Source organism: Danio aesculapii, chromosome 5 (assembly GCF_903798145.1).
Source record: "Danio aesculapii chromosome 5, fDanAes4.1, whole genome shotgun sequence".
Taxonomy (NCBI): domain Eukaryota; kingdom Metazoa; phylum Chordata; class Actinopteri; order Cypriniformes; family Danionidae; genus Danio; species Danio aesculapii.
In genome coordinates, this window is record NC_079439.1 from 55,633,983 (window position 1) to 55,661,482 (window position 27,500).

General features: G+C 35.4%; 2 protein-coding genes across 2 annotated transcripts in view; both read right to left on the minus strand.

Annotated features, from left to right (window-relative positions):
- serinc5 (serine incorporator 5) overlaps positions 1 to 18,449 on the minus strand; it is a 46,956-nt gene extending 28,507 nt beyond the window's left edge. Inside the window, exons 1-2 of the mRNA XM_056458511.1 lie at positions 18,110 to 18,449; positions 4,460 to 4,627 (exon numbers count right to left, since the gene is read on the minus strand). Coding sequence (XP_056314486.1) covers positions 4,460 to 4,627; positions 18,110 to 18,136 — 195 coding nt within the window. The 5' untranslated portion in view covers positions 18,137 to 18,449. The remainder of the gene's footprint in view (positions 1 to 4,459; positions 4,628 to 18,109) is intronic.
- Positions 18,450 to 19,944: 1,495 nt separating this feature from the next.
- The window catches only part of cdk7 (cyclin-dependent kinase 7), an 8,495-nt gene continuing 939 nt past the window's right edge, over positions 19,945 to 27,500 (minus strand). The window contains 10 exon segments of the mRNA XM_056457045.1: positions 19,945 to 20,127; positions 22,076 to 22,220; positions 22,321 to 22,470; positions 25,054 to 25,140; positions 26,002 to 26,101; positions 26,195 to 26,313; positions 26,801 to 26,911; positions 27,140 to 27,171; positions 27,174 to 27,206; positions 27,432 to 27,500. The exon segment at positions 27,432 to 27,500 is cut by the window's right edge and continues 3 nt beyond it. Coding sequence (XP_056313020.1) covers positions 20,099 to 20,127; positions 22,076 to 22,220; positions 22,321 to 22,470; positions 25,054 to 25,140; positions 26,002 to 26,101; positions 26,195 to 26,313; positions 26,801 to 26,911; positions 27,140 to 27,171; positions 27,174 to 27,206; positions 27,432 to 27,500 — 875 coding nt within the window. The 3' untranslated portion in view covers positions 19,945 to 20,098.

A 27,500-nucleotide genomic window follows, 5' to 3' on the forward strand; every position in this document is an offset into this window, starting at 1 on the left:
GTCTTGAAAAATATCTAGTAAAATATTATTTGCTGTCATCCTGGCAAAGATAAAATAAATCAGTTATTAGAAACGAGTAACAGAAAAATGGGGGGTGGGGGGGGGGGGGGGGGGGGTTCGGGGGTATGGCTAATAATTCAGAAGGGCTAATAATTCTGACTTCAACAAAACAGATACTTTAAATACTTTGAATATATAGTACAATAACACTTAAGGTAACATGTTTTAAGTAAATGACATTTTTACTTGTAAAGAGTAATGATTTCACAATTAACCCTAAAAATAAAACGCATTCCAACCCTAACCATTTAATCAGTATATGTAATTAATTAGTATTACTCAGCAGTTAAACCATAACAAGAATACCTTAAAATCAAGTGCAACCTATAGTAGCAGTGGCAACCAAACATTAATACAATGCAACAGTTATTTTAGCGTCATTCAGTGATTATAATATTCAAAATCATACAATTCAATTCAATTCACCTTTATTTGTATGGCGCTTATACAATGTAGATTGTGTCAAAGCAGCTTCACATAAAAGGTCACAGTAAATAGGAACGGTGTAGTTCAGTTTGTAGTGTTCAAGTTCAGTTCAGTTTAGCTCAGTTCAGTGTGGTTTAATAATCACTACTGAGAGTCCAAATATTAAAGGGCAAATCCAACGATGCGCAGCTCTACAGATCCCGAACCATGCAAGCCAGTGGCGACAGCGGAGAGGGAAAAAAAACTTCACTAAATGGCGGAAGTGAAGAAAAAAAACCTTGAGAGAAACCAGGCTCAGTTGGGCACAATCATTTTAATACGCATTTCATCCTGAAAACTACAGCATTTCCATTGTACAGCTCCTAAAACAGTGTTACCATGGTTACTCTGTGTACTATACAACTTTCATAGTTCTTAAATCTGCTAAAAGAAGCAGTCAGATTCAAACCAGCATTTATGCATCTCTTTTGTGGTTTAGAAGAGAAAGCTGGCACAAACTACAGGGCCAGTTCCTAAAATATACTGTACGCCCATTCCCAACAGTCCACATTTATGCAGACCTGCTATAATGCTGAGAGGCACTGCTATTACGCCATAGACCATCACATAATATAAGGTTATTAAGGTGTATCTCCTCAAACAGGTCACATTTACCGAGTTTGCACTGAAACTGCTGCAACCACCAAAGACCACCAGGAGGGGATTTTATGGGCTTTTAAATTTTAAACGACTGTGTGTGAAAAACCTTCAGCCGCTGTAAATCTTGCGGTTTTGGTCACCTGAATGGCAGTTCTTTTGTGCCTCACCAAGAGGCAGTGTTTTTTATAACTGTGCTGTTCTGTTTTAATGTCTGGCTTTTTTATACTCATGGCATTTACTCAGTAAGTGCTCATTGTGGTGCTGAGAACAAAAAGAGAGCTTGAGCTCACGTTACACACTCTTTAAATGCGTCCCGACCGCTTTCTTTAACCGGTTTCTGTGTGGCTACAGAAAAGCAACATGTAGCTTCCCTAAAAGAGTTACGATATTATACATAGAGCGTGCAGTGATTCCTGTGTTAGATGAGGTGATGGAGCGCTAATATTGAGTCTTACATTCCTTCCATGCTTTGAGGCAGAAGAGTCATGCAGCTCCTTTTTATGTTTGTCTGAATAACATGGGCTCAATGCCTGCAAATAAACCCTTGATCCCTCTATTGACCTTTTCTTTAAAGCATGAATGAATGAACAAACGCTGTTCCTACAAACACTGTAAATGTTCTCTGTGGTTTTAAAAGGTGTGAAAAGAAAGTGTATGTGGTAACTTGGGCCCCGTTTACACTAATGTGCTTTGGTTTTAAAATGCATAACTTTAAAATACCCTGTAGTAAAATGGCATAGGCCATTTTAATTTGGTTTTATTAGCTGGTTATCCATGTCAGTGTGGACAGAGAAAAAAAAGAGGACATTTGAAAACGAAGGTGAGGCTATAGCAACATTCGCTCCTTGATTGGGTCTTTTGGGAGATTACGTATACATTCCTTATTTGTCAAGAATCATATGACCGTAATGATACTGGAAGATGACAGACCAGTCCTGATGACCTCTGAGTGACAACATGGACTCATTGTGCAGCAGCCAAATGCAGAGTGAAGCCCATTTAAACTTGAATGTGCATGGCCAGTTTGTGTATGGTCACCTCATGTGTGTGTTCAGTGTTATAGTGTGGATGGAGATCTTTTCAGAAATACTAAGAGAATGGGATTGTGTCGTAATAATGCAATGCATTCTGCGTATTTAGGACAAGGGAGTCTGATTCCCATTGATCTCTATAGATTTACAGTGCATCCGGAAAGTATTCATAGCGCTTCACTTTTTCCACATTTTTTCCATGATTTTTAATTTAAAAGTTACTTAAATGATTAAATCTAGAGCATATAATGTTTTTGTTCAAAATGACCAAAAGATACAGTATGTAATGAGTGAGTACATCAAGACTGCATCTTCCAAACGATGTTGTTGACTTAACCTGAATATGATAAGCCTTTAAATAATAAATGTTTATAAATGGCACTATATCTGATGTGGACTAACCCAGGGAAAAAAAGCTCTTGCTACAGTGTTCTTCCTCAAGAAGCGTCCAGTTTCATTTATTAACTGCTGGAACAAAAATAAATAAATAATTACAAACTGTCCCTTTAAATATGTGGTATGGTCTTATCTGTTACATACAGAGTTACATTGAGGCAACTGTAAAAAGTAATAGGATAATGTTTCTCAGCAGACAAATATCTTTAATAATTCTCCCACAGAGATATTTACAAAAATGAGAAAATTGAGCATGGACAACCTGATGTTGTTGTTGTTGTCGCTGTTGCATACATTTTTAATTGTGACTGTCACTGTTATGCAGTTTCTAATGTGGGCTAATAATATCATAAAACATACTGACTGAATAGTTGCATAAAAAAGTAAAAATGCTACAGCCCCATTTTCAGATTTATCCACTCGGAGTCCCAATCTGCTAGTTTTCTGTCTGGACAAGAAGCATATATGATACAAAGTTTTTAAATATACAGATCTGTATCTGAATATCAGTATCTAAAATATATAGGAGTTTAATTTACTGGTCAGTTGCTTTTAAATGGATGGATCACCCCAAAAATGACAATTCTGTCATCATGTCACTCACCCTTTACTTGATCCAAACCACTTTTAGCTTTTTGTTTTATTGAGCACAGCAGAAGATATTAAAAATCTTGAAAGCCTGTAACCATTGACTTCCATAGTATTTGTTTATATAGTTACACAGGTTTCCAACATTCTTCAATATATCTTCCTTAAAAATAAATAAAACTGGTTCACAACAAGTAAAGGGTGAGTACATGATGACAGAATAATTTTCAATTCGGGGTGACCTATCCCTTTATTTCAATGGTCTCAAACTCAATTCCTGGAGGGCCACAGCTCTGCATAGTTTAGCTCCAACTAGCTCCAACTCACACCTGCTTAATAGTCTCTAGTAGTCTTGAACACTTTGATTAGTTGCATCAGCTGTGTTTGATTAGGTTTGGAGCAAAACTGTGCAGAGCTGCGGCCCTCCAGGATTCGAGTTTGAGACATATGCTTTACTTGCTTTTCATTTATTTAGCCTTTGCTCATTGATTATTTTAAAAAAATCAATTAGGATTTGTATTTAATCTATATTCATTGGATCAAATCAAGAATTAATTCAAACTGAAATTAGATCTTTCAAATCTGAATCAAATTCTGGATCAAATGCCAGCCCTATTTTTCTTTATTTCATTTAAAAGTAAAAATCTAGTTTGCTTTCTGGTGCTGGTTTATTTAAATGCTCAACTGAATTGATCTCACACTCATAAATATAATTTTTATTAACATGGTTGTTTTGATTACTGGGAAACCAACAATGGTGTCATTTAACTGGATATATGCAAGTCCAAACAAGTATTTCATGTGAGAGTCAATGTTTTAAACTTATATATGGGATGTTATTTATCTACAATAATGATGCTTCAGTTATTACTGCACTGCACTTACTTATTGCATATCAATTAAGACACACATTCATAAAATTGTATTCTTATAAATAAAAATGTCTTTTTCTTGCTTGAGTTTAACCAGAAGCACAGATGCAAGGCCCAAACAGAATCCGCACCCACAAACCTCCATTGAAAATACCACAGAATTGCAATGCTTGTCATTCACAAAATGACTAACATTCCTTGCCACATTATGTGTTCATTTACTTTGATTTTAGCTAATGAATAACTTATCTATCCTTCAAGTGATCAACGAATGATCTGCAACTTAATTTCTAATACTACAGTCACTATGAAAACATGAATGAAATATGCCCATCCAGCAGGTCTGTTTGACATGCAGCCCACTACTTGCTGACCCGAGACCTGATTTAATGCTCTACGCATATTAGGAAACCCGATACTAAAAAAATGCAAACAGAGAAGACTCACATGTTCTCGCATTGCTATCTCCACGGTGGGGGACATCATGATGACACAGGTCACCGTGACCAGCATGAAGAAGAGGGCGTACATGAAGCGTGTGGAGGTGGACTGTTTGATCTTGGGACAGCAACCGCAGCACAGCGAGCAGGCCGCCGATCCACAGCAGCAGGCCAGCTGCAGAAAAACAGCACATATTTCAGCTTACAAACCATTACAATCAAATAAATGCATTTTTAAACCACTTTTAAAAGTATTTAAGTAAAAAAAAAAAAAGGAGGACATGCTTTAAATAATTTATATAATATAATAATCAATCCATAAATTGCAGCTAAAATGTAATGTAATGTCAAACTGAGAAGATGGATGGAGAGGGGCTACAAAGATCCTATTGGCTGTTGTGTCCTTTAGCAACACAAATGCCTCATTCTTATTGGCTGTTCGCAGTACTACAGCTAGGCTGTTACTATGAACCAGCTTGAATCACATGATGCAAGACACAGACATAACAGGAGGCTCTGAGATCAGTGCTGATACAGTATCGGAACAAATGTCTTTTGAAATCTCTTTTCCTACTGTTTCCTGCAGTCAAGATTGTGCAAGAAAAGAAAGGTCGAGGGACATTTTTTGTTTAGATGATGCCATAAATATAAAATGTGTTAAACTGAAAAAACATTTATACAGTTTTTTTCTTTTGCACATATAATCAAGCCTGACATTAGGCATGGGACGGTAACCGTTTTCAATGTATACCGCGGTTTGGACAAGTCAAGGTTTTAAAACTGCCAACATTTTCTGTAATACCGTTCCTGAGGTGTGTAAGATTTTTTATTTACATTTTTTGTTGATTTTTTTAAGATAACAGTATCTCCAGCAGAAAAAAAATATCCAAAGATGTCATTTGAAATAGTAAAGAAATCCATGTTTTGAAACTAATGAAGACAGCAGAAGTCAATGATTCATTTTGAATTATTCAGCCTGACATGTTTACTGCTCTAAAATATTTAAAATCTTTCACAAAATAAATTATATTGATTACAAAGTGGAATTTTTTTATTTTTTACCCAAACAATTAAAAAGAACTTATTTTAATATCAGTAATATCACAATACCGTGATTTTTTTTTTTATCCAAGATTGTACCGTCAGAATCATATACCGGCCCATACCTACCTGACATGTAAAAAAATATACAGCTGTATACAGCTTAAAACATTTTCACATATACGTTCTTGCACATTTTAGCCAATTTATTATTATGTTTTAATAATATAACGACTAATATATATGTTTTTACATACAGTTTGTCTCATTCGGTTGCTATAATCCTTTTTATTTGAACTGACAAATCATTGAAATGTTATGTTTTACATTAAATTATGTATACATTTACTGCATATAAAATATAATTTTGTACTAATTAAGCAGATAAGCTAAGCAAAGCTAAGAATATTTAAGAAAAAATATAAATAAAGAAATATGAATTGTCAATATAAAAAAAATGTCAATTATATTAATCTTGCCTTAATTTAAACTTCACTGTTCCTAAAAACAATAAACTCATTATATTAATGTGATCTCTCCTCTAGAAAGCTAAATGTTCAGTGTCTAAAACATGTTGAGCTTGTCCACGTTTGACCACTTCCAGAGGTGGTCCAATGCTTTTAAGCAGCCATAAAAAGACCAACTACTCTCTGCAGTGCATTCTGATCTAATACATGACTGTTATGGGACATGCTTTGGAAAAGTGAATCTCTTCAACGCTGTACTGAAAAAGATTTTGATTCAAACTGTAATGGCCATTCTCATCCCTTAATGTATATTCACATCATTCAAAAGTACTTGTGTTCTGCAATAAATGCTCCAGAAAAGGTGACGTAAATGGCCTCAACAAAATATAAAGTTGTCTTAAGAGATGCATTTGAATGCATGTTAATACCAGAAGCTAACAATAGTGCATCAGCTGACCGCTTGAGTGACAAAACCGCATGTTATGCTTCTCAAACTTTCTTGGTCATACCCTTGGTTAAAGTTAGAAAAATAAATCTGGCACGTCCCCCTACATATTAAGAAATCATTTAAGATTTTTTTCTAAGCTTCATGAAAAAAGAACTGTTTCTAATTGTAAAAAATGCAGTTCATAAAACACCTGAATCATCAAAAGAAAGAATAATAAGATCTTTTTATACATAATAATAATAATAATAATAATAATAATAATAATAATAATAATAATAATAATAATAATAATAATAATAATAAACAGACATTTTGATCTTAACTGGCAAGTCATCCCAAAGGCCAGGAGTCTAGTGGGGAATTAAAAGATAGTTTTGGTCACAAGATTTTAGACTTCGAGGCAGAATATTGATGCAGTAATTTGGATAAATGGTTGAAAATGCATTTGACCAGGATTGCTGTATTAGTGTAAACAAATTGGTTAAACACCACCTTTTCTCTGCCAGTGAGCACATTCATAAACAGCAGGAATCGCTGTTAAAACAGGCTGGAGAGACACATTTAACCTTAATCTTAGGATTTGTATCAGAGGTGGAAAAATGTATAGGTTAGAAAGTTCTCCAAGTAATCCCAAATAATCTATTAATAAAAAATCTCTTTTTCAAAATTAATACGTACATATTATATACGTAAATACATATTTTACTGTAAATGAGATTTCTGAAATAATATGGTTTCATTCTCTTGAGAAGATTTTACTGATATTACTTTCAATCTTCACTTTTCGATGCTTACTACAGTCAAGGCCGAAATTATTCATACCCACAGGGGCTTGACTCTACATGTCGAAACTCTTAATCAAAATAAAGTGACTAGGACTATAACAAAGCCCATAGGAGTTGATCAGAAATAAAAGAAATCAATTGTTTATAACTGAATTTGTCATTACATAATGTAGCTTATCCATAAAGAGTGTTTAATTGATCTGGGACTTTTAATAAAATGTTTTAGCTTTTGCAGTATTAAATTGAAAGGTCAGAGAAAGCAATTATGGCCTGTTTCCATTGACTGGTACAGTACGGTACGGGTCACCTTTATCAGGCTTGCGTTTCCACTACCAAGGGTACCCTTTTAGTGGGTGTGATGTACGACAGAAAGTTTCAGTTGACGTCATTCTCGCTCGAATAAATGTGTTCAGCAAAGCTGTACAGGTCGTTCACATATCATATGAGAAGCACTTCTAACAAAACAAATGCTTTACACACTATATAATCTTTATAGATTATAAAATCTTTCATCCACTTGCCATTTACTTAAACTTTTTCTGCTGATGGCCAGCGTCCTCTCTGCAGTGCCTGTGTGCCCCCTGCTTTGAGAATCGCTGTGTTAAAACCAGATGAAAACAGAGCCTCTGTGACAAGACAGAGATCAGGGGAATCACAGCCACAATCTCCAACAATCAGAAGAACGCTTCCCCCTCTCCAGACAACAGGTGGTCAACATGTTCGAACCCAACCCATTCCTACAACGCACCATGGTCAACCCTAGGGTAGTAGGATACAAACAAACCATCCCCCATCCCCTACCCCGGAGACACTTCTCAGCCCCCTACAAAGAGCCCTTCTCTAACCTCCTCCTGCAACCAGCAGGGGTCTGGGTGAAAGGTGACGCTCCCTGAGTGAGGACAATAACCTGGACATTGTTTTTCCGAACAATTCAGCTTGGGAATTTCTCGAGCTCATCATCAGAAGCGTGTGGAGAGGCTTGGAAGAATGTAGTGGTATAGCAAGCAGATTTGTGTCTGCTCTGAAAGCTATTAGAGAACTGCTGGGTGTTAAAAACAAAACACTTACTTTTACTTCCTTCAATAAAAACAAAAGCAAGTCAGTCCAGCTTGTGCAGTGATTTGGAAGTCTGCAAACACAGTCTGTTGTGTACTTTTGAATGCTAACTAAAGCGCTTGCTAGATTAAAGCCTTATGATTTCCACAGTGTAGAAAGCATTGAAAAATTATACAAAAAATATTGGTTTCTGGGTCCTAGTAATTACACTCCAAAAACAGTTGTAATGCAAAGTTGGGTCAAATGTGGAAAACTTAAGCCAACATTCTGACCCAACGTTGGGTTACAACAACCTAGTCATTTTATAAAGAGAGTATGGTTCTAAAACAGGAAAGAAAGAAAAAAAATACAATGAGCCACCATGACACTTGATAGTCAAACAAATAATCAGATTGAGTTTAAAGCGATCCTGGTAATGTTGCAAATGGCCAAGACCATAAAAACAAAGTTATACTGATATATTTCACTGAGCTCAAGTACTATCAGTTTCGAAACTCATCAGACAATTATCCTATAGTCTCCATGTCATGAATAGCTGCTTTGTAGGTCTGCTTGCCAGGCAATTGTACAGCTGAGGCAAAAATGTATTACTTCACTGTTTGAAGTGTACACAAAAAAAAAGTGCTCTTTTGTGGGGTGCGAACAGTACCCATAGTAACACTGAAGAGTCAAACCTTCCCTACTAGAATTGCACTGCACTGAACGTTGATGGATGGATGGCGATCGCTTGACAGCTTTTTCAGTTGCAAATACAGAGTCATCCAAAGGCTCATGGGACAAGAGTAAACAACCTCTAAAATGGTAATTGGAGAGTGAAAGAGATGTGTAAAAGCTGTGTGAAATTCACAAGGGTGAGAATGTCTCACTACTACCCACAAAGTCAACACAGATAGTCCTGGCACAAACGCCACATTTCAGCTGACTAAGAGAAGTCACTAGCTGAGAATTGAGGAATGTGTAAAAATTCACAGACCTCCTGTAGCTCAAATAGTAGAGCACGTCACTAACAATGGTCAGCAGCAAGGCTGTGAGTTTGATTACCAAGATGAAGCTCATAAAATTTGTTCTATCATTGCAATAAAAGGAAAAAAAAAAACATTTGGAAACAATACCTAAATACGGTTCTCTACTCTGGACCTTAATTCTAGTGTCTTTTAGCAAAGCTGATTTAGACAACCAGTTCATTAAAGGAGAGCTCTAAGTGACGTTTATTTATAAACTAATTTTGAGAGGATCACATGTTAATGATTGCTTGTGGCTGGGCCCGCATTATCCAATTTATCATTCACCAATCAGACGACTCCTAAGCCACTATAAATGCCCTAGGTTTCATACCACAGTCATCTTCGTTTTGAAGAATCCCCCCTTCCACCCCTACTCATCCTTCTTTCCTAGATGGGTGGCACGGTGGCCCAGTGGTTAGCACTGTTGCCTCACAGCAAGAACGTCTTTGATTCTAGTCATTACCAAGCCAGCTGATGTTACTGTGCGGAATTTGGACTTTCTCCCCATGCTCGCATAGGTTTCCCCCGGGCCCCCCGGTTTCCTCCCACCATCCGAAAGCATGCAACTTAAGTTGACTAATTCAAATCGACATCATAGAGATGCACCTAGTAAGTAGTTATCTCTTAAGAGCAATCACTGTCTGTTCATTAGCTATTATAGCAGGGGAGTTCTCAAAATCTACCAAGCTCGAGGATCTTATGAGCTCAGGGCTCTCTCCCGGGACAGCATGCAAAACAAGCTTTATAATCAATCATCAGCCAAGTATGAACTCTTTAAAGGCTGATTTATACTTTTGCATCGAGTGATCGCCGTGACCACATATAGTCATGCATTTATAACACTTCTGAAATGCTAGCTGGCAGTTGGTTTTTATGTTTCTCTGTGTTGAGTTACTTCACTGGTGTTTAGTTTTTTTCTGAACGCTACCTTAATGTACAAGTGGCTAAAACTCACTCATTCAGAGGCAGGACGTGCAACAACTTTAATCATAAAGTAAAGACAAAACAACAGTTGTACTCACTCTTGTAAACACTTGTACTCAACACTTGTAAACACTCTAATTGCTCTCAGCACTGCCCACACTTACGGCTCGTTTCCACTGACTGGTACGGTACGGTTCGGGTCGGTACGGGTCACCTTTATCAGGCTTGCATTTTGCATTTCTCCTTTGGTGGGCGTGGTGTATGACAAAGTTTCAGTCGACGTCATTCTCGCTCGAGGAAATTTCCACAATAAAGCTGTACGGGTCGCTCACATATCACATGAGAAGCACTTCTAACAGAACAGATGCTTTACACATATAAATACTTCTTGATGAACTTATGAACATGAGTTGATTATAACTGCAGAACAATGACAGTGCTAAACAGCCTACTGTAATGTCTGTAATTATATGAAATAAATAAATAAATAAATAAATAAATAAATAAACACACACAGACACTTACAGTCTCTGATATGTTACCAACAGAAGAACTACACACGGAATTATATATACATATAATAACGAGCCATGGTCGATCCGGGCTCAAACCAACCTTGTCGTCGTCTTGATGAACAGCCACAAAGCCATGAAGTAAGACCAGAATCTACCCTGTGCCTCGTTGTTTTTTACAAGGCAGTCGGTTTCGCTTTCTTCCTTGCGTTTATGTGTGTAAAGCATCTGTTTTGTGAGAAGTGCAGCTTCAGTACTGCTGTATTGTAGACATTTCCTCGAGCGAGAATGACGTCGACTGAAACTTTCTGTTATACACAACGCCCACCAAAGGGTACCCTTGGTAGTGGAAACACAAGCCTGATAAAGGTGACCCATACCGACCCGAACCGTACCATACCAGTCAGTGGAAACGAGCCAAAAGGGTGCCGAAAAAGTGGTACGGTACGGTTCGGTACGCCTTTTGACAGTGGAAACGGCCATAAAAGCGTACCAAACCGAACTGTACCATACCACTCAGTGGAAACGGGCCATTACACAGTTACAAAGCCAACCAATCAAAAAGCTTGCGATACACATCGTTGTGATGTGTAGTTACAGTTTTTGAGAGGTGCATGTCAGCTATGACAAGGGGGTCTGTGAAATCAGCCTTAAGGAAGGTGTTCAGATCAACATGTTCCCTACGTAGTGTTCACTGCTCTCAAAGTTTACTTTATTAAAAAGAGATTTAAACTAAACTGCTTTTTGCACCATTTTCAATGATTTATGAAGTGTGAAGGATTATTTCACTGTTATCATGTGATTAGCATAGAAAGCACAATACTCTTGAATTAAGCACATTTTCCAACTGAAATCATTGCAGATTACACTGTGATGTCCACTTAGTAGGGCACTTATGAAACAAACCTCTAAAGAGGAACAAGCTTCTGAAGCACTAAGAGAAACCACTGAAGTGATAAGAGAAACATACTAAACAAACATGCATAGTGTGTGTGTGGGTTAAGGGAGACCAGGGTTGAGAACCGCTGCGATTGACCTTATTCTTCAGTGCAGAAGTGCGCTCGTTTTGGTGGTTGTTTTAGAACCTCAGACTTAATTGCCAATGGGAGAAATGACTAATAACAGAAAACAGTCAAACTTCTTGCTCTACAAACTAGTGTGTTTATGACCATACATAAAAAGTAGAATAATGTAATACTAAAATATAACTTAGCAACATAAAGCAGCATAAAAAGCTGTTTATAAAGTCTAAAAATCAATGGAAGTGAATAAGAGCAGAAGTCTCCGGCCAAGAATCCAATGGCTGCACCTGTCCTACATGAAAAATAAGGTCAATAAGGGATGTGGTGTTTTGGCATATCATGGTGGCATCTCCAACCACTTACATGAAGAGATATTAAGCTGTCAAAACTGAACAGAATGCTAGATAGGCTGCACAAGCACTGCGGATTTCACGTGGGACAGAGAAAACAAGGTTACTTTGAGGATTGATCAAGAACAGCGTGTCATTAAATTAATTACTAACAGACAGTCTGAGATAATGACCTTCCCTTATAAATAGTGCTGCAACAGTCATTCAGATATGCTTTCACGCTGTTATATTAGTGGGCAATAAAACTGTTTTATAAGAATGCATCATCATGACTGATTCACAGCAAAGACATGCATGACTCAAGCCCAGACATCTGAAGGAGAAATCACAGAATAACATCTCCCTTTATGACAACAACTGAGAAGCTTATCAGACATAACATGACACAAAAACATCAAGATTGTCTGCTTCCTTTTGCCATCCTATATATAGATTGCCATCCTATATGCATATAACTTTCTTTCCATGATTTATACATTCATTTACCAATCACCCTTATCCAAAGCGACTACAACAAGCTAATACAATCACAAAAAGTGCTATACAAAATAAATACAAACTAATCCATTTTCATTTCATTCATTCATTCATTCATTCATTCATTCAATCATTCATTCATTCATTTTCCTTCGGCTTAGTCCCTTTATTCATCAGGGGACGCCACAGCGGAATGAACCTCCAACTATTTCTTGTTATTAACTATTCCAACCATTCCATGTTATTAACTATTCTATGTATTACACAGCGGATGCATACACACACATACACTACAGCCAATTTTGTTTACTCAATTCCCTACAGCACATGTCTTTGGACTGGGGGGAAACCAGAGCACCCAGATGAAACCCACATGAACAAGGGGGAGAACATGCAAACTCCACATAGAAATGACAACTGACCCAGCTGGGACTCGAACTAGTGACCTTCTTACTGTGACACCGTATCACCCATTTTCAAATTCTTTTTTTTTCTTTACTTTGGAGTTGGCAATTCATATTTGCAGTAATGAAAACTTAAACAATATAACTTTTAATAATCTACAAATTAGGAATACCCCACCACAATTATAACCATGACAACCCATTGTAACAATTTTTTGGAGGAATTTTGGAACAATCAGATGGATTCTAACTGAGAGATCATGCATTTAAAGTGGCAGATGACATAATTGCATCTGTGATAAAGAGAATAATAATGAGGATGTCATTGTCTGATGATGTGTTTCTGGTTATAGTTTTTAGTGTGTATGGGCCAGTCCATTAACCCCCCCCCCCCCCCCCCCCCCCCCCCCCCCTCCAAAAAAAAGTGCATGCACATTTTGAGAAGGCATGATGAAACTAAAAAGAAACTGACCAAAAACCCACACAATGAAACAGACAGAATAAAGCTATTAAAAAGGACAATTGACCAGATGTATATACAGTTGAAGTCTGAATTATTAGGCCCCCCTCTTTGAATTTTTTTTTCTTTTTTAAATATTTGCCAAATTATGTTTAACAGAGCAAGGAAATTTTCACAATATGTCTGATAACATTTTTTCTTCTGGAGAAAGTCTTGTTTGTTTTATTTTTGATGGAATTAAAGCAGTTTTAAATTTTTTTAAAGCCATTTTAAAGTCAAAATTATTAGCCCCTTCAAGCTATTTTTTTCCCGATAGTCTACAGAACAAACCATCGTTATACAATAACTTGCCTAATTAACCTAGTTAAGCCTTTTAAATGTCACTTTAAGCTGTATGGAAGTGTCTTGCAAAATATCTAGTAAAATATTATTTACTGTCATCATGGCAAAGATAAAATAAATCAGTTATTAGAAAGGAGTTATTAAAACGATTATGTTTAGAAATGTGTTGAAAAAAATCTCTTCGTTAAACAGAAATTGGGGAGAAAAAAAACCCAGGGGGGCTAATAAATCTGACTTCAACTGTATTCTGTCATCAGTTACAGTTAATGTTCTGTTATCAGTTACATGTTGCTCCAAAACCTGTTTCACTTCCTTTCTTTAAAAATGCTCTTTTTTTTAACCACTGCAATGCATATTTTGTACAAGTTAATGGGTTGTTTTGTGCCCCATTTACTGACAGTAATGTTAAAAGAACTTTTTGTTTAAACTTTATTGTCTGTTCTGCTTGGCACAAAAAAGGTAATATGCCTTTAACACTTGTAACATACAGTACATACAAACATACAACAATCACATATAGCAATAGCAACACTCAGCAAGACAACCACATGAATAAAAACTTAAAAACATATTAGCCCCATATATATTACTGCAGATCATTCTTAACAACCGCACAATTTACATTAAACAGTGATATGATTAATATAACAACTGCAACTGGGATAAATGACTTTTCATAAGCATTTCTTCGGGCTCAGTAATTTTAAGCCTGCATCCTAAAGGTAACGTTTCAAAAACTGAGTGATGGGGATGTGTTTTATCTTTAAAAAATAAAATAATCGCAATTGATGTTTTTTTCTATAATGGAGTCAAATAAAATCTGCAGCGAATGTTGTTTGTAACCAGTTATCTTATTTGCCTGATTGATAGTTTGTGATAGTTTCTTCTTCTGTTTAAATATTATGTTACCAAACCATGAAACAATATTGTATGTGGGAACACTCTCTATTAATCATCTCTATGCCATGTTTTAAAGTCTGTGTACTAACATTAAACTTCTCAACTTGCGGAGGAGACTGAGGGGCTGACTTGCCTTCTAGTTTTAATAAACAGCCTCTACATTACTATCAAAATTCAGTTTATTGTCGATAATTGTGCATAAATTCTAGCTCTGCTATTTTTATATGCGCACATTTGCAATAGTCAATCGCAGGATATGCAATGCAGAGTCTGAATTATTTTTGCAAATTTTTGACTTGTTTAGTCCAAAATCTTCATTTCAACCCGAAAACAAAATAAATTTCACGTAACCCATTGGCAGATCACTTAACTTGTTTTAATATTAGTTCAAATTTCACCTCTGAAAGTAAAAATAAACAACTTTACTTGATTTAAGAATGTAGCTATTTGGACTTGAAATGAGACAAAAAGTCTTAAATTAGAAAAGCATTTTTTTGCAATGTGCTTATTTGATTTCTGTACCTAAATGCTATTCGACTCGACAGAAAAATGTTAAAAGAAACTGTTCAAACCATCTGCTGATCTGCTGAATGAGGGCTGAACAATATATCGCTTGAGAATCAATATTGCAAGGTGTGTATCCACAAAAGTCACGTTGCACGATTAAATAACTTGTTAAAGATTAAAAAAAGATAAAGATATTATTAAATATTTTAATTAATTACACAATGACGGCCATGTTATTTTACATTTGATTGTTCAATTTCTGTACTTAAATACCGTTATATTCTCAAGAAAACCATAAAGCAAAACCATTTTGCTCTATATGCTTGTAATTTATTAGAATTTATGCAGATGCACTTTATAGAAAAAGACTTGATCATCCTAGTCGATCGAAACTAATGAAATCCTCCCAAATAGAGCTATTCAAATTGTCTGGTGAACTTATGCTCATCGCAATATATATATATATATATATATATATATATATATATATATATATATATATATATATATATATATATATATATATATATATATATAACTTTTAGGGGTTTAAAAAGCGAAGTTCATTTAGATCCACATGTTTGATAAACAAAGCAAGTCTCTTATATAATGCATCTAAAATAACAAAAAGTATTAACTTAGAAACTATATTGTAACTAAAAATACACATTAGTCCATAACATTACTGAAATGATAATAACAACTGAATAAACATATTTACACACATTTACATAAATAAATACACAAACTCAATGATAGGCTAGAAAACTGCTGTCATCTGTGTGCACCTGGTTATACCACATTAGTTGCTTTGACAAAAAATGACTATGATATCAGCTAATAAATACAGAAGACAATGAATACAGTGCAGTCTTCTGGTGAGGTTGATCATTTGAATTTGGAATCTGCATATGCTAACAACTGCTGCTGTTGATGCAAGCGCAAAGAGGGAATAAATAACCCTCAATGTGGATCAACAGTTAAAACAAAGTGGGTTATCTAATGATAGCAATTATTTAACAAAGACCGAGACTACGCAGTGGCAATCCCCCCTCCGACTCCACACATTTGTGGGGCCACTGGTTCCTGACAAGCTTAGCGCTAATGAGACAACACTATTGATACCGAACACTGACTGCAAGCTCTCCCTTTCCACTGCTAATCTAATGCAAACAAGCAACTGCATGGATCCAACCAGGAAATGAAAAGACCACCCGTGGACGCCACCACGTACAAGACAAAGTTGATCCTCTGAGAAATTAGTAGACTCAAAACGTGAAGGAGACAATTATATGGCCATCCAATTAATTTCCATATCTAAATCATCTAAATAAAGCCCTATTATTTCCATGATGTTGATGACATAATGAAAAAGAATTAACGCAGACTAGTGTCAGTGGATATGAAATCCTAAAGAAGACTCTTCTTTGTGGTTGTGTGAATGAATGGCAGAGTTTTGTTCACCACACACACATGATTTTCAGTGTCTGCCATCTTGCCATTTCAGGACATGAACAAAGAACTTCATAAGAGTGCCTTCACCAGCATTGAACCCTTTCATTTGGGGAAAAAACTCAATTATCACAGAAACACGCAACATGAATCGCAAATTCATAAAATTAACAGTGTGGTCTGACTCAAAAAAAAAAAAAAAACTTTCAAATTGTCAAAGTATTAATAAATGAAAACAATAATACAAAGTTTATTTTTAAGGAATAGCTAGTTTGGAGTCAGACGTGTATGTTTGTAAACTTAAAAACAGAAAAACAAGAATAAAAGAGACTGTTCCTTAATAAACATACATTGATAATATATATCGACATGCTCAACTCAACATATATTCAATATTTTATTTCCATTCATTTGATTAAATTTATTCAACAAGTATAATTTTGCAAAAAAAAAAAAAAAAAAAAAAAAAAGGAGGACAAATTTGCCATGTGAAGAATGCGAAATGAAGACAAAAGGAAGATGAAACATGATCTGCAATGATGATATAATTTCCTGACTGTCGTAGCACAACATAACAAAAAATACTGCCTAAAAAGATAAGGTTTGAGGCCACGGTTAATGGAGAAATAATCAGCATAAACAATCTGATTAAAAAAAAGGCTTAAAGGGATAATTCACCCACAAATTTTAATCCTCTCTTGTTCCAAACCTGTTTGAGTTTCTTTCTTCTGTTAAACACAAAAGAAGCTATTTTGAGCAAAGCTGTTCCATTTGACTACCATATTGTTTATCCAACTATGGAAGTCAATGGTTACAGATTTTTAGCTTTCTTCAAAATAGCTTCTTTAGTGTTTCAACAGAAAAAAGAAGCTCCAAAAGGTTTATAACTACCTGAAGATTAATAAAATTGTATTTTTATTTTTAGTTGAACCATCCCTTTAAACCAGCCTAAAATATCTTCTTAGATTTAGGTGGTTTATGCTTGTTTCTAAACTTAGATACTGAATTCGGTGTGAAAATGCCACAAAACCCTCTAAAATCAGACAACAGTGCAGTTATGAGATTGGGTGACCAGGCTGGATTATGTTTTCACCACACTGTCTGCTCATAATCATTAATGGTTTGAAATAAAGAGCTAGTCCTGTTAAATACAAGCAAGAGTTCATGTGGATGAGATTTAGCATGTTCATAAAATTGTTATGCGTTATTGCTAGTATCCAGAACTCATGGCTGTTCACTGACACAGAACAAACTAAAAAAGCTACGTTGTATCTGTTTTGTATACGTAAACTGACACAATTACAAACAATACAAAGGCGCAACTTGAACGTTTAAACTTCATCCAAATATAAAACTAAAACAAAAAACAATATGCAGACAATATGAGCATCAGACAATACAGATAATGGCATAAAACATTTTTAAAAGGAGAAGCAGAGATCTCCGCGCGGTTAACGATTCATATTGCACGGTGAGGTTAATACATGCCAATGCATCATCACTCACCTGAGACACACAACACGGGGTACACATGCTGACAGAGAAACAAATCCTCCTATACACACAATGGTCCGATTATAATGTTTTGCTCGTGAGATTCGGAATAAAGCGACCGTGGCTCGTGCCTGCTGTTGTCTCGCGCGCTCGCGTTCTTCTGTCCAGCAGCACGCGCGTCGCCGCTCTCACAAAAGATCAGATTGACGTGCGCGCGCAGCAGATAGAGGTGTCCGGAAATCGGAGAGAAGATGATGACCTAGAAATTAATCCCAAATCAGAGTCGAGTTGGGTTTCGCTTGAGCTCTGATGTTTAGTCACATTCTGTATTGATTTCGCTTACAAGTCTAATCGAACCGCTATCACTTCCGCCATCGTCATTAATGCGAGGGTTTCGAATTTCCCCTAACCACAATAACAATGAAACCCATTAAAAGTCATTTTATTTTCGGATTATATCATGTTTTACTAGAATTTAGAAAGAAGTTTATATTATGTGTTTATACCATTGTCTTTGTTACTTCCAATTTGGATGCTTTTTGTTTTTAATTATGCCAAAAATGCAGTTCTGCCCGTTTTGTTTACATGCTGTATATCGGTTGATGGGTGGGTGTTTTAGGTGGATCTGTCTCCAGTTTGCTGGGAGTGACAGCAAAACAAATGCCTCTCTTTCACTCTGTTTGACACCATGTGTAAAGTATTCAAGTTGCAGAGAACATCTGTTTTCAGCACAAACTGGCTGGCTTCAGTAAACTACCTGTAGGTTGATACGGAAGGTATTTACATAATACTAATTCGTTTTAAATGGTCTCTATTTACTAAAATGTTGTCTGTAAATATTATATTCTCAACATATAAATGTGCTAGTGAAATGAGGCCAGATAACAGAAACTAAACAGAGACAAGACTGTGACAACAGCGCCTCGCGTAGGGCTACAAATGCAACTTCAAAGCACCATTTTTAGAATAAAGCCTGAAAATAATATAACAGATAGAACAGACCAATATGTAAGCTATCTAGTACAGTGGTTCCCAAAGTGGGGGTCGCGGGACAATGACAGGCGTCGCTTGGTGATTTCCAAAAGTCAAATTAGTTTTATTAAACTTTAGAATTGCCATATATTATCCATACCCACAGAAGATAAAATAGTAGTTAGTAATTACATAAAAAAGCAACAAGATGCAAATAAAAAAAACATCAGCCTTTCAGTTGTTTTCATAGGATTGTGTGTTAATGTTAGATTAACTTTCTGACACCTTCATGGTAATTAAATACATAAAAAAATAAATACAGGCCACAACTGAATATTGAGGATGATCTCTAAGTGGCGGTCTCCAAAATAAAAACAAGAATAGGCTTGTGTTGAAAACATTGTGGCCACCAGTCTCATTAGGTGAGGTTATAATATTAAATAAACCAAAATAATAAATGACTATAGACATTAAAACCTGTGGTTGTTAGACTGTTGCACTTTTTGTGTTGTCAATATGCTCGTGTTTATATAGGCCTATGGTTGTGTGTGCAACATTTGTATATTTATAACCACCTCTGAGAAATGTAGGGGGTCGCGAGTCTCTGGCATTGTTATTTTGGGGGTCACAGGCTGAAAAGATTAGGAGCCCCTGATCAAGAATTATCCGACAAAACTAATACATCAGATAATTTATTTTAGCGTTACATGAGTGGCATTAAAATATTTGTAATTATTAAAATTGCATTAAAAGGTAAAGGCAAGTCTTCATTTTTGTTTTATTTTGTAAAAATTTAACCAAAAATCATAGCATATACTAGTGGCATAAATTGTGTAATGTGTATATCCATGTAAAGCAGACACAATAGGCAAAACTAGATTTTTTTTCATAATTTAATTTCTTGTATCACATAAAAAAATAATTGAAAAACTAAATGACACATAAATACGTTCATTCATTCTGTAACTCCATTAAACAGCGCATTCAGGACCACGGCGACACCAGTGGGAGAAGTCTGCATGAAATGACTTAAAACACCAGCTTCTTTTTAAGGGTACCTGAGAAAAGAAGGAGAAAAAATTTAGAGCTAGCATATGTGATTAAATTCCCTTCATATATTATACCAGCTTATTATAGAAAATTATTATCTAAACAACTTACATTCATTTCATTTTCAGTGTTTACATTGGGTTTAAAAAAAAGAAAAGAAAATGTAAATAACAACTGGTGGCAACACAATGTCAATATGGTCTCGTAAATGTCCAAGACAAGGGAGTTGTATTATCAACACTCCATGTTATGAAATTATTATGTATATTTTAGAGCCAACAAAAATAATCATTTTCTTAAATTATTTATTATATTCTGTGTTTTTTGGTGGCTCAGTGGGTAGCACGGTCGCCTCACAGCAAAAAGGTCGCTGGTTTGAGTCCCAGCTAGACCAGTTGGCATTTCTATGTGGAGTTTGCATGTTCTCTTCATGTTGGTGTGGGTTCCCTCCGGGTGCTCCGGTTTCCCCCACAGTCCAAACACATGTGCTCTAGACGAATTTATGAACTAAACTGGCCATAGTGTATGAGTGTGTGTGTGTTTCTCAGTACTGGGCTGCAGATGAAAAGGCTTCTGCTGCATAAAACATATGCTGGATAAGTTGGCGACTCATTCCGCTGTGGTGACCCCTGATGAATAAGGAAGCGGAAGGAAAATGAATAAATACTCTGTGTTCTCCATTTTTAATTAAATTGAATCTATCTGCTTATTTGTTTACAATAATAAGGCCTTTTGGAGTTGTTTTCTTTTAGAAAATGAGTATTGATTTTTTCTGATAATCAAATGAAAAAAAAAAAAACTCATGAAAATACAGGCAGAGGATGGCTGATCTTTTGTGGCAGATTGAACACCTTTAACCATGTTATCGTTTAAATATATATGAATAAATTTTTTTTTTTAAAAAAAAGGTGGCCAACCGTGTTTGGCTATCACAAGTAATGCAACAACAACAACAACAACAAAAAAAACATTGTGTGATACCTAATGGGGTATATGCACAACTAGTGTTATTCAGCCAATCATGAACTTCTGGTCAGAGCTTTAAGTAACTATTTTCAATTTCATAAGGTTCCTTTTACAGCATTGATGTTGTAATTTAATTCTAATATAATCAGTTAAATAGACTTCAGCATCCATTTGGTTGTTAAAGCGTATAAAGAGACGAACGACCGTTAAACGCAGGTGCTGTTATTGGCAGCAGGTTAGCACAGAAATTCCATTGAATATACCGGGTAAAATTAATTTCCATATTTTAATGACATGGTGCAGAAAATATAATTTAATGCAGTGCTTCCTGTTTGGTCTGATACCCACTTTATATCGTATCTCAGCCAGGCAGCGAAGATTGCTGCTTTTTAATGAAATCAGATCTTAAATGCAGCTATTTTGTATGGGACGACAATTAACCGGAAGCCCTGGGGCTGGCAAACTGAATTTAAAAGTTTGTGTGCATACACCCCATTAAACCTGCACGGCTCCATGAACACTTTTGTGTGGCAATATACATTTCATTTATATATTGTCAGGATCTTATTTTCATAAATCGTATTTTCATATTTCTATGTCTATTTCTAACTATGCATGATTTCAGGCAAACCCTTAAAGTCTCATGGAATGTTGTTGTATCCTTTTCTGGATCTTGAACATTACTGGAGTGTTGTGGTCTGTAAACTCTCTGAAATATTTTCATTTATTTTTTTGATTGTGAACAAAAAAGGGGATTTTCATTTTTGGTGAATACTTCAATACCTGGTGACCTCACATTTGAAGCTTGCTTTATTGATTCTGTTATTTCACTGTTTTTCCTGTGGAACTGTTTATGAAACAATATGTACTGTATAAAGATATTTGAATTAACTTGTCTTGGAACACTATATATATGATAAACAACACTGCTAAAACTAATTATCATATATTATCATCATTTATTGTCTTATTTATAAAGTGTTTCTTTACCCTGTTCAATACTGTCACGTTTCCTCTTGATTCCGATCAGCAGGTTTTCTTTCTCTTTCAGGGCTTCTGTTGAGGAGTTTGGTCTGGGTAGTTGAGGGCCTGGGGTTGGTCCTGGTCTATTGCTGAAATACTTCATTTTCAAAGCCTGGAACGAGAATACTTATTCACTCAGACGCTCTTTCAAGAGCAGATTAGCTTTAAAAGGTGGTATTAGAAGTTAGTTAATGGTGACTGGTCATTGTTACCTGTGTAGCTGTGGCACGTGAGCAGGGGTTATAGGTAAATAACCCCTTCAGAAGCTCCAGCAGGTCATCACCAGCAGCACTGAAGATGTGCTCCAGTGGAGTGCCAGGAAATGGCTTAAATGACACATAGTCTGGGAGACTCGACATCCCCTAAAACCACAATCACAACAAATCAATGACTTCATATAGAAATTTAGAGTTGGGTAAACCAAAAAAGGGGCTTAACAAGAAGAATAAATTGTAGCAGGGGCATAACTTGAAGTTACCAAGATCCCATTAAACCATGCGAGACGTCAAAATGAGATGTGGTCGGCAAGATGGCAGTAATAAGATTTTTCAAGATCATTTTCAGCAAAGCAAATGCTTTCATAAGTTTCCTCCAAATTTATCCACAACCTATTCATTTTATTTATTATTAAATTAATTCATTTAACAACAGTCACTCTGTGTTGCCCTTTTTTGTTACAAATAATAGTACAACGCCACGCAGTCAGCCAAGGCTTCAAGATGTCCTCCTTGCAAAGGACAATCTTGGAGGACAATACTGTTCAATCAGATACATTACATAATGGACATTGTGCAAATGCTTTGTGAGGGGTAGGTTTAGACGTAAATTAGGTGTAGATGTTAATAACACACAATGTAACGGGCAATTTAATAAATATAATCAACTCTCATTTCTAGAAACAACAGCGTGTATGCGTTACAATGTCCACACCGTATTTGAGCAGATACAGCTTGCCATTGTTCTACACCAGGGGTGTCCAAAGTCGGTCCTGGAGGGCCGGTGTCCTGCTGGTCTTAGCTCCAACTTGCTTCTAGCTTGTTTCTAGTATACCTAGTAAGAGCTTGATTAGCTTGTTCAGGTGTGTTTGATTAGGGTTGGAGCTAAACTCTCCAGGACACCGGCCCTCCAGGATCGAGTGTGGACACCCCTGTTCTACACAGTTGATTAAGTACAGCTCCAACATCTTGCTTTGAGCTCTTGTGTGGTTCAATGGGACAATCTCGACAACTTCAAGTTACACCCCCTTCTTGAATTCTGCAGACCCTACTCAAAAAAATAAAAATTGCACATGCATAATTTTCTTGCAGAATATCTTGAGCTATGCTTTTGTATTGTTTTCCTATGAAAATTGAGAGGAACATTTAGAGGACCATTCTCCATTACTGGAGCAGGTTGTACCAGCAGTGCATAAATTAAAACTTAGCATAGTTGCCACGTAAAGACACACCAAGTTACAACTTATGCACTGCTAAATAGTTTTTCGTAGCACCAAATTAACTTTTAAATCTAACCCTCTGTTCCAAGTAAAAATGAAAAGAAGCCTCTGTCCAACTATAACGGTAAAAAGAGATGACAGCAAGATTAGATTGCATCGATGAGCCTTTGATGATAATGAAGAACCACATTCTTTTCACACCTTTTGCTTTTATTTACGTTTTTTCATGTCCTCTCTTTATTTTTCGGTTTGTGACAGACAAGTTTCTTTGTTTTTCCAACAACACTTTTGTTTAGTTTGTATCCATCAATTAAAAGCACAATAATTTCTTGCCTGAGTTTTTCTTCCTGTTCCTTTTCTCTTACATGTGTATTATTAAATTAAGTTTAATCTTTGACTTTGATAACTTTATGTTCAGTTCACGTGCATTTCAGGCTATTTCCCGGCTTCTGATTGGGGTTTACTTAATTCAAAGAGACTATTTTACAGAGAGCTTACCAACTACTAACTACAATCACAAAAGAACATGTGGTGCAATTCAAGTAAGCACAAACTAACTAGTTACTAAAATTCTAGTCTGGACTTTATGCTTTAGTTTAAGCAAGACAGGGTTTCTGCAGGTTTCACAAAGTCAAATTTAAGACCCTTATGAATAAACTTCAAACTTATAACAGAGCTAAATGCTAGGGATTTTTTTCTAATGGCCTGGTTGAGGGGCAATACTTGACGTTACTTGACTCAAAAAAAAAATTAAAATCACTTTTTTCTAAGCCACATATTTTAAAAACATGCAAACTCTAGTTGTAGACCATTTTGAAAATGTAACAATAAAGGGTCCTAATGTATTTTCTGTTTTACATTTTTAATTTCCACAGCTACAGAGAATCCAAAAAGACCACATATTGATAAATAATGATAGCTGTTCTAAGATAATAATATGATTGAATTGGCTCTTGTTATAGTTATGATACAGCATAACAAGCAGGAAATGTTCAAGGGCCAATGACATTATGGCCCTTTAAAAAGCTCTTTAAAAACTATAGTAAACAACAGTCTCGCAATATATGATCAATGTTCCATATATAGAGACAATTCAAATAAATGTTATTGTAAGAAAGATAATTAAACTATGTTGGTAATTTGGATTTTAAAATAGAGTTGTGATAACATTTTAGAGAGATGTCTTGTTGGCGATTGGGTGTTGGCCTGATTGAATAGCTTTACATGGAAAAGGAAAATTAAGACGAGTTTAAAATGATTTAAGACCTACAATGCAATATTTCGGTGAATTTAAAGGGCGACTATTTAACCCTTTTCAAGATTGAAGATAAGCCTTTTGTGTCTCCAGATTGTGTCTGTAAAGTTTCAGCTCAAAATACCCATCAGATAATTTTCTTAAATCTTCTGAACATGGGGATTTTCAACACTGTAGCTATTTTTGTGGCCTGTGCCTTCAATGCAAACAATATTCTGAATCCTGAAAAGAAGCTAAAGTAAAACTCTCACTTACAGGCCAGATCTCATCTGTTGGTGTTCCTAAAGCTTCAAAAATCTTTGTCAGCTGATCCAAGTCTGAATCTCCAGCTAAAAATGGCACCTGAATGGAAAATACAAAAACAAGTAATTTATAAAGATGGTAAGAAATATTACATCAAAATATATTCTCTTAACTTTTAGTATGCCATGGCTTTATCTTTCCCAAAAACCTTTACTCAGGTAATTAAGTTTGAGTAGAGCTTTTTGTCTAAAACGTTTCAATATTTCCACAGGCATTATATGAAATGACAATATAAATGCAATGGTTGCAATAAAAACTTGCCAGCCATAGAATGTGTTTATCTTGCAAAGAGTCAGTTCCGCATCTTATCATATCTACTCTCCAAAATAATTTTGTGATAATTTTAAAAGTGACACTTGGCAGCTAAATAACATAACATTGAGATTCATTTAGCAGATGCTTTTGTCTAAACCAACCTGCAAATGAGAAGAATAATATAAAAAAAGTGCAACAATTTGTTGCTATGACAAGTCCCAGTTCATCTAAGACAGTTCATACCAAAGTTGTTTTTTTAATAAACAAATAGACGAGGAGACCGGATAGAGCTGATAAAACAGATGCATCTTTAGCCATTAAATAAAAAACAATAATCTGCTGCAGACTCGAATCAAAACACACTGGAAAAAAAGCCTCATTGGATCAACTTAAATGAGCTACTTCAACTTCTCACAAATAAAAGATTTGAAAGTTTTTCCAACTTATTTATTACTGGAAACCTTGATGAATTAAGTTGAAACAAATTTATTAATGTAGTTGTAGCAACCTAAAGTAATTTAAGTTTTCACTCTCTACAGTGGAGAAATGAACAGCGACAGTCAACGTTAAAGTCTGTAAAAGTAATTGTGGACATTTTTGATGGCACCACAATGTTTCTTTCACTGAATAAAATCAGATACTCACTCTGAGTAAAAGCTCAGCAAGAATGCATCCAACTGCCCACATGTCCACACCTACACCATACATTCTAGCACCAAAGAGCAGCTCTGGAGCCCGATACCATCTAAAGAACACAACATCAAAAAATAAACAATAGCATGATACATAAGATCAAAGTACAAAAGAAAATGTATACAAATCCAAAACTTGTACAAACCTTGTGACAACTTGATGTGTATACACTCTGTTTGGGCTTCCAAAGGCTTTGGCTAAGCCAAAATCAGCAAGCTTCAAGACTCCATTCTCATCTAGCAGCAAATTATTTGGGTTTCAGATCTGGAAAAAAAAAAAAAAACAGTGATGACCAGACGCCCCAGATTCTTCATGAGGTTTTTGGAATAAGCTTTAAATGTTTGGGGCAAAACATTTTACATTAACCAAAGCTGCATATAAGCATTTCAAAAGTGCAAGGAACAATAAATGTTATTTTAAACAATAATTTATTATTTAAATATAGTTAAATCTGTCATTTATTCCTGTGCTTCAAATTAATTTCTTGCATCATACTCCAGTCTCACTTCATTAAGAAATCATTCTAACTGCTGCTCAAGTAAAGGTTGCTGCTACATTAATTTGGACCGTGATAATTTTTAAAACCAAGTACAAAGAACTGCAGTTTCTTTAAATTCAGAAACATTGGAAACTTTTTTTACTGTGGACATCTTATGATCACTGTAATGCATATTTGCTAAATAAAAATCATATTCACCTGTATTGAACATAATAAGTCACACAAATCATATATCTGTGATATAGGTCTCACCCTGTGCAGGATCCAGTGATTGTGCATGTATTCCAGACCCTGTAGTGTCATGAGGATGTATGCCTTTATATTGGCTGGTGTCAGTACAAGACTGGTGTCCTTTATGATTACCTGAAAAAAAAAAAAAAAATCACATTACAACAGTTCATATACATATACACACACACATATACATACAATCATACATATACATACAATCATATATATATATATATATATATATATATATATATATATATAGGCATTATTGTTTGAATCAAGCTCTTAATGGTTCTGCTCTTGAGGTTAACAATTACTGAGATAAACAATAAATGTCCATAGTGATTACTGTGCCATCACCTCAAGATCTGTCTCCATGTAATCAAAGACAGACTAATATTAGATTTGTGTCCAAAGCATCCAGGAGCTGAAAGAGAAACCAGGTTCATTGATGTCAACATTAGTACACAATCAAAAATTGTACATCTGTGTGTATAATTAACACACACACACACTTACTTACTTATTATTTTATTATATATATATTATATATATATATATATATATATATATATCTATATATATATATATATATATATATATATATATATATATATATGTGTGTGTGGGTTGTGTGTGTTAACATGATGACTTACACCAATAATGTTTGGATGACTGAGCTCTTGCAACAACTTAATCTCTCGAAGAGCTGTTCTGTTGA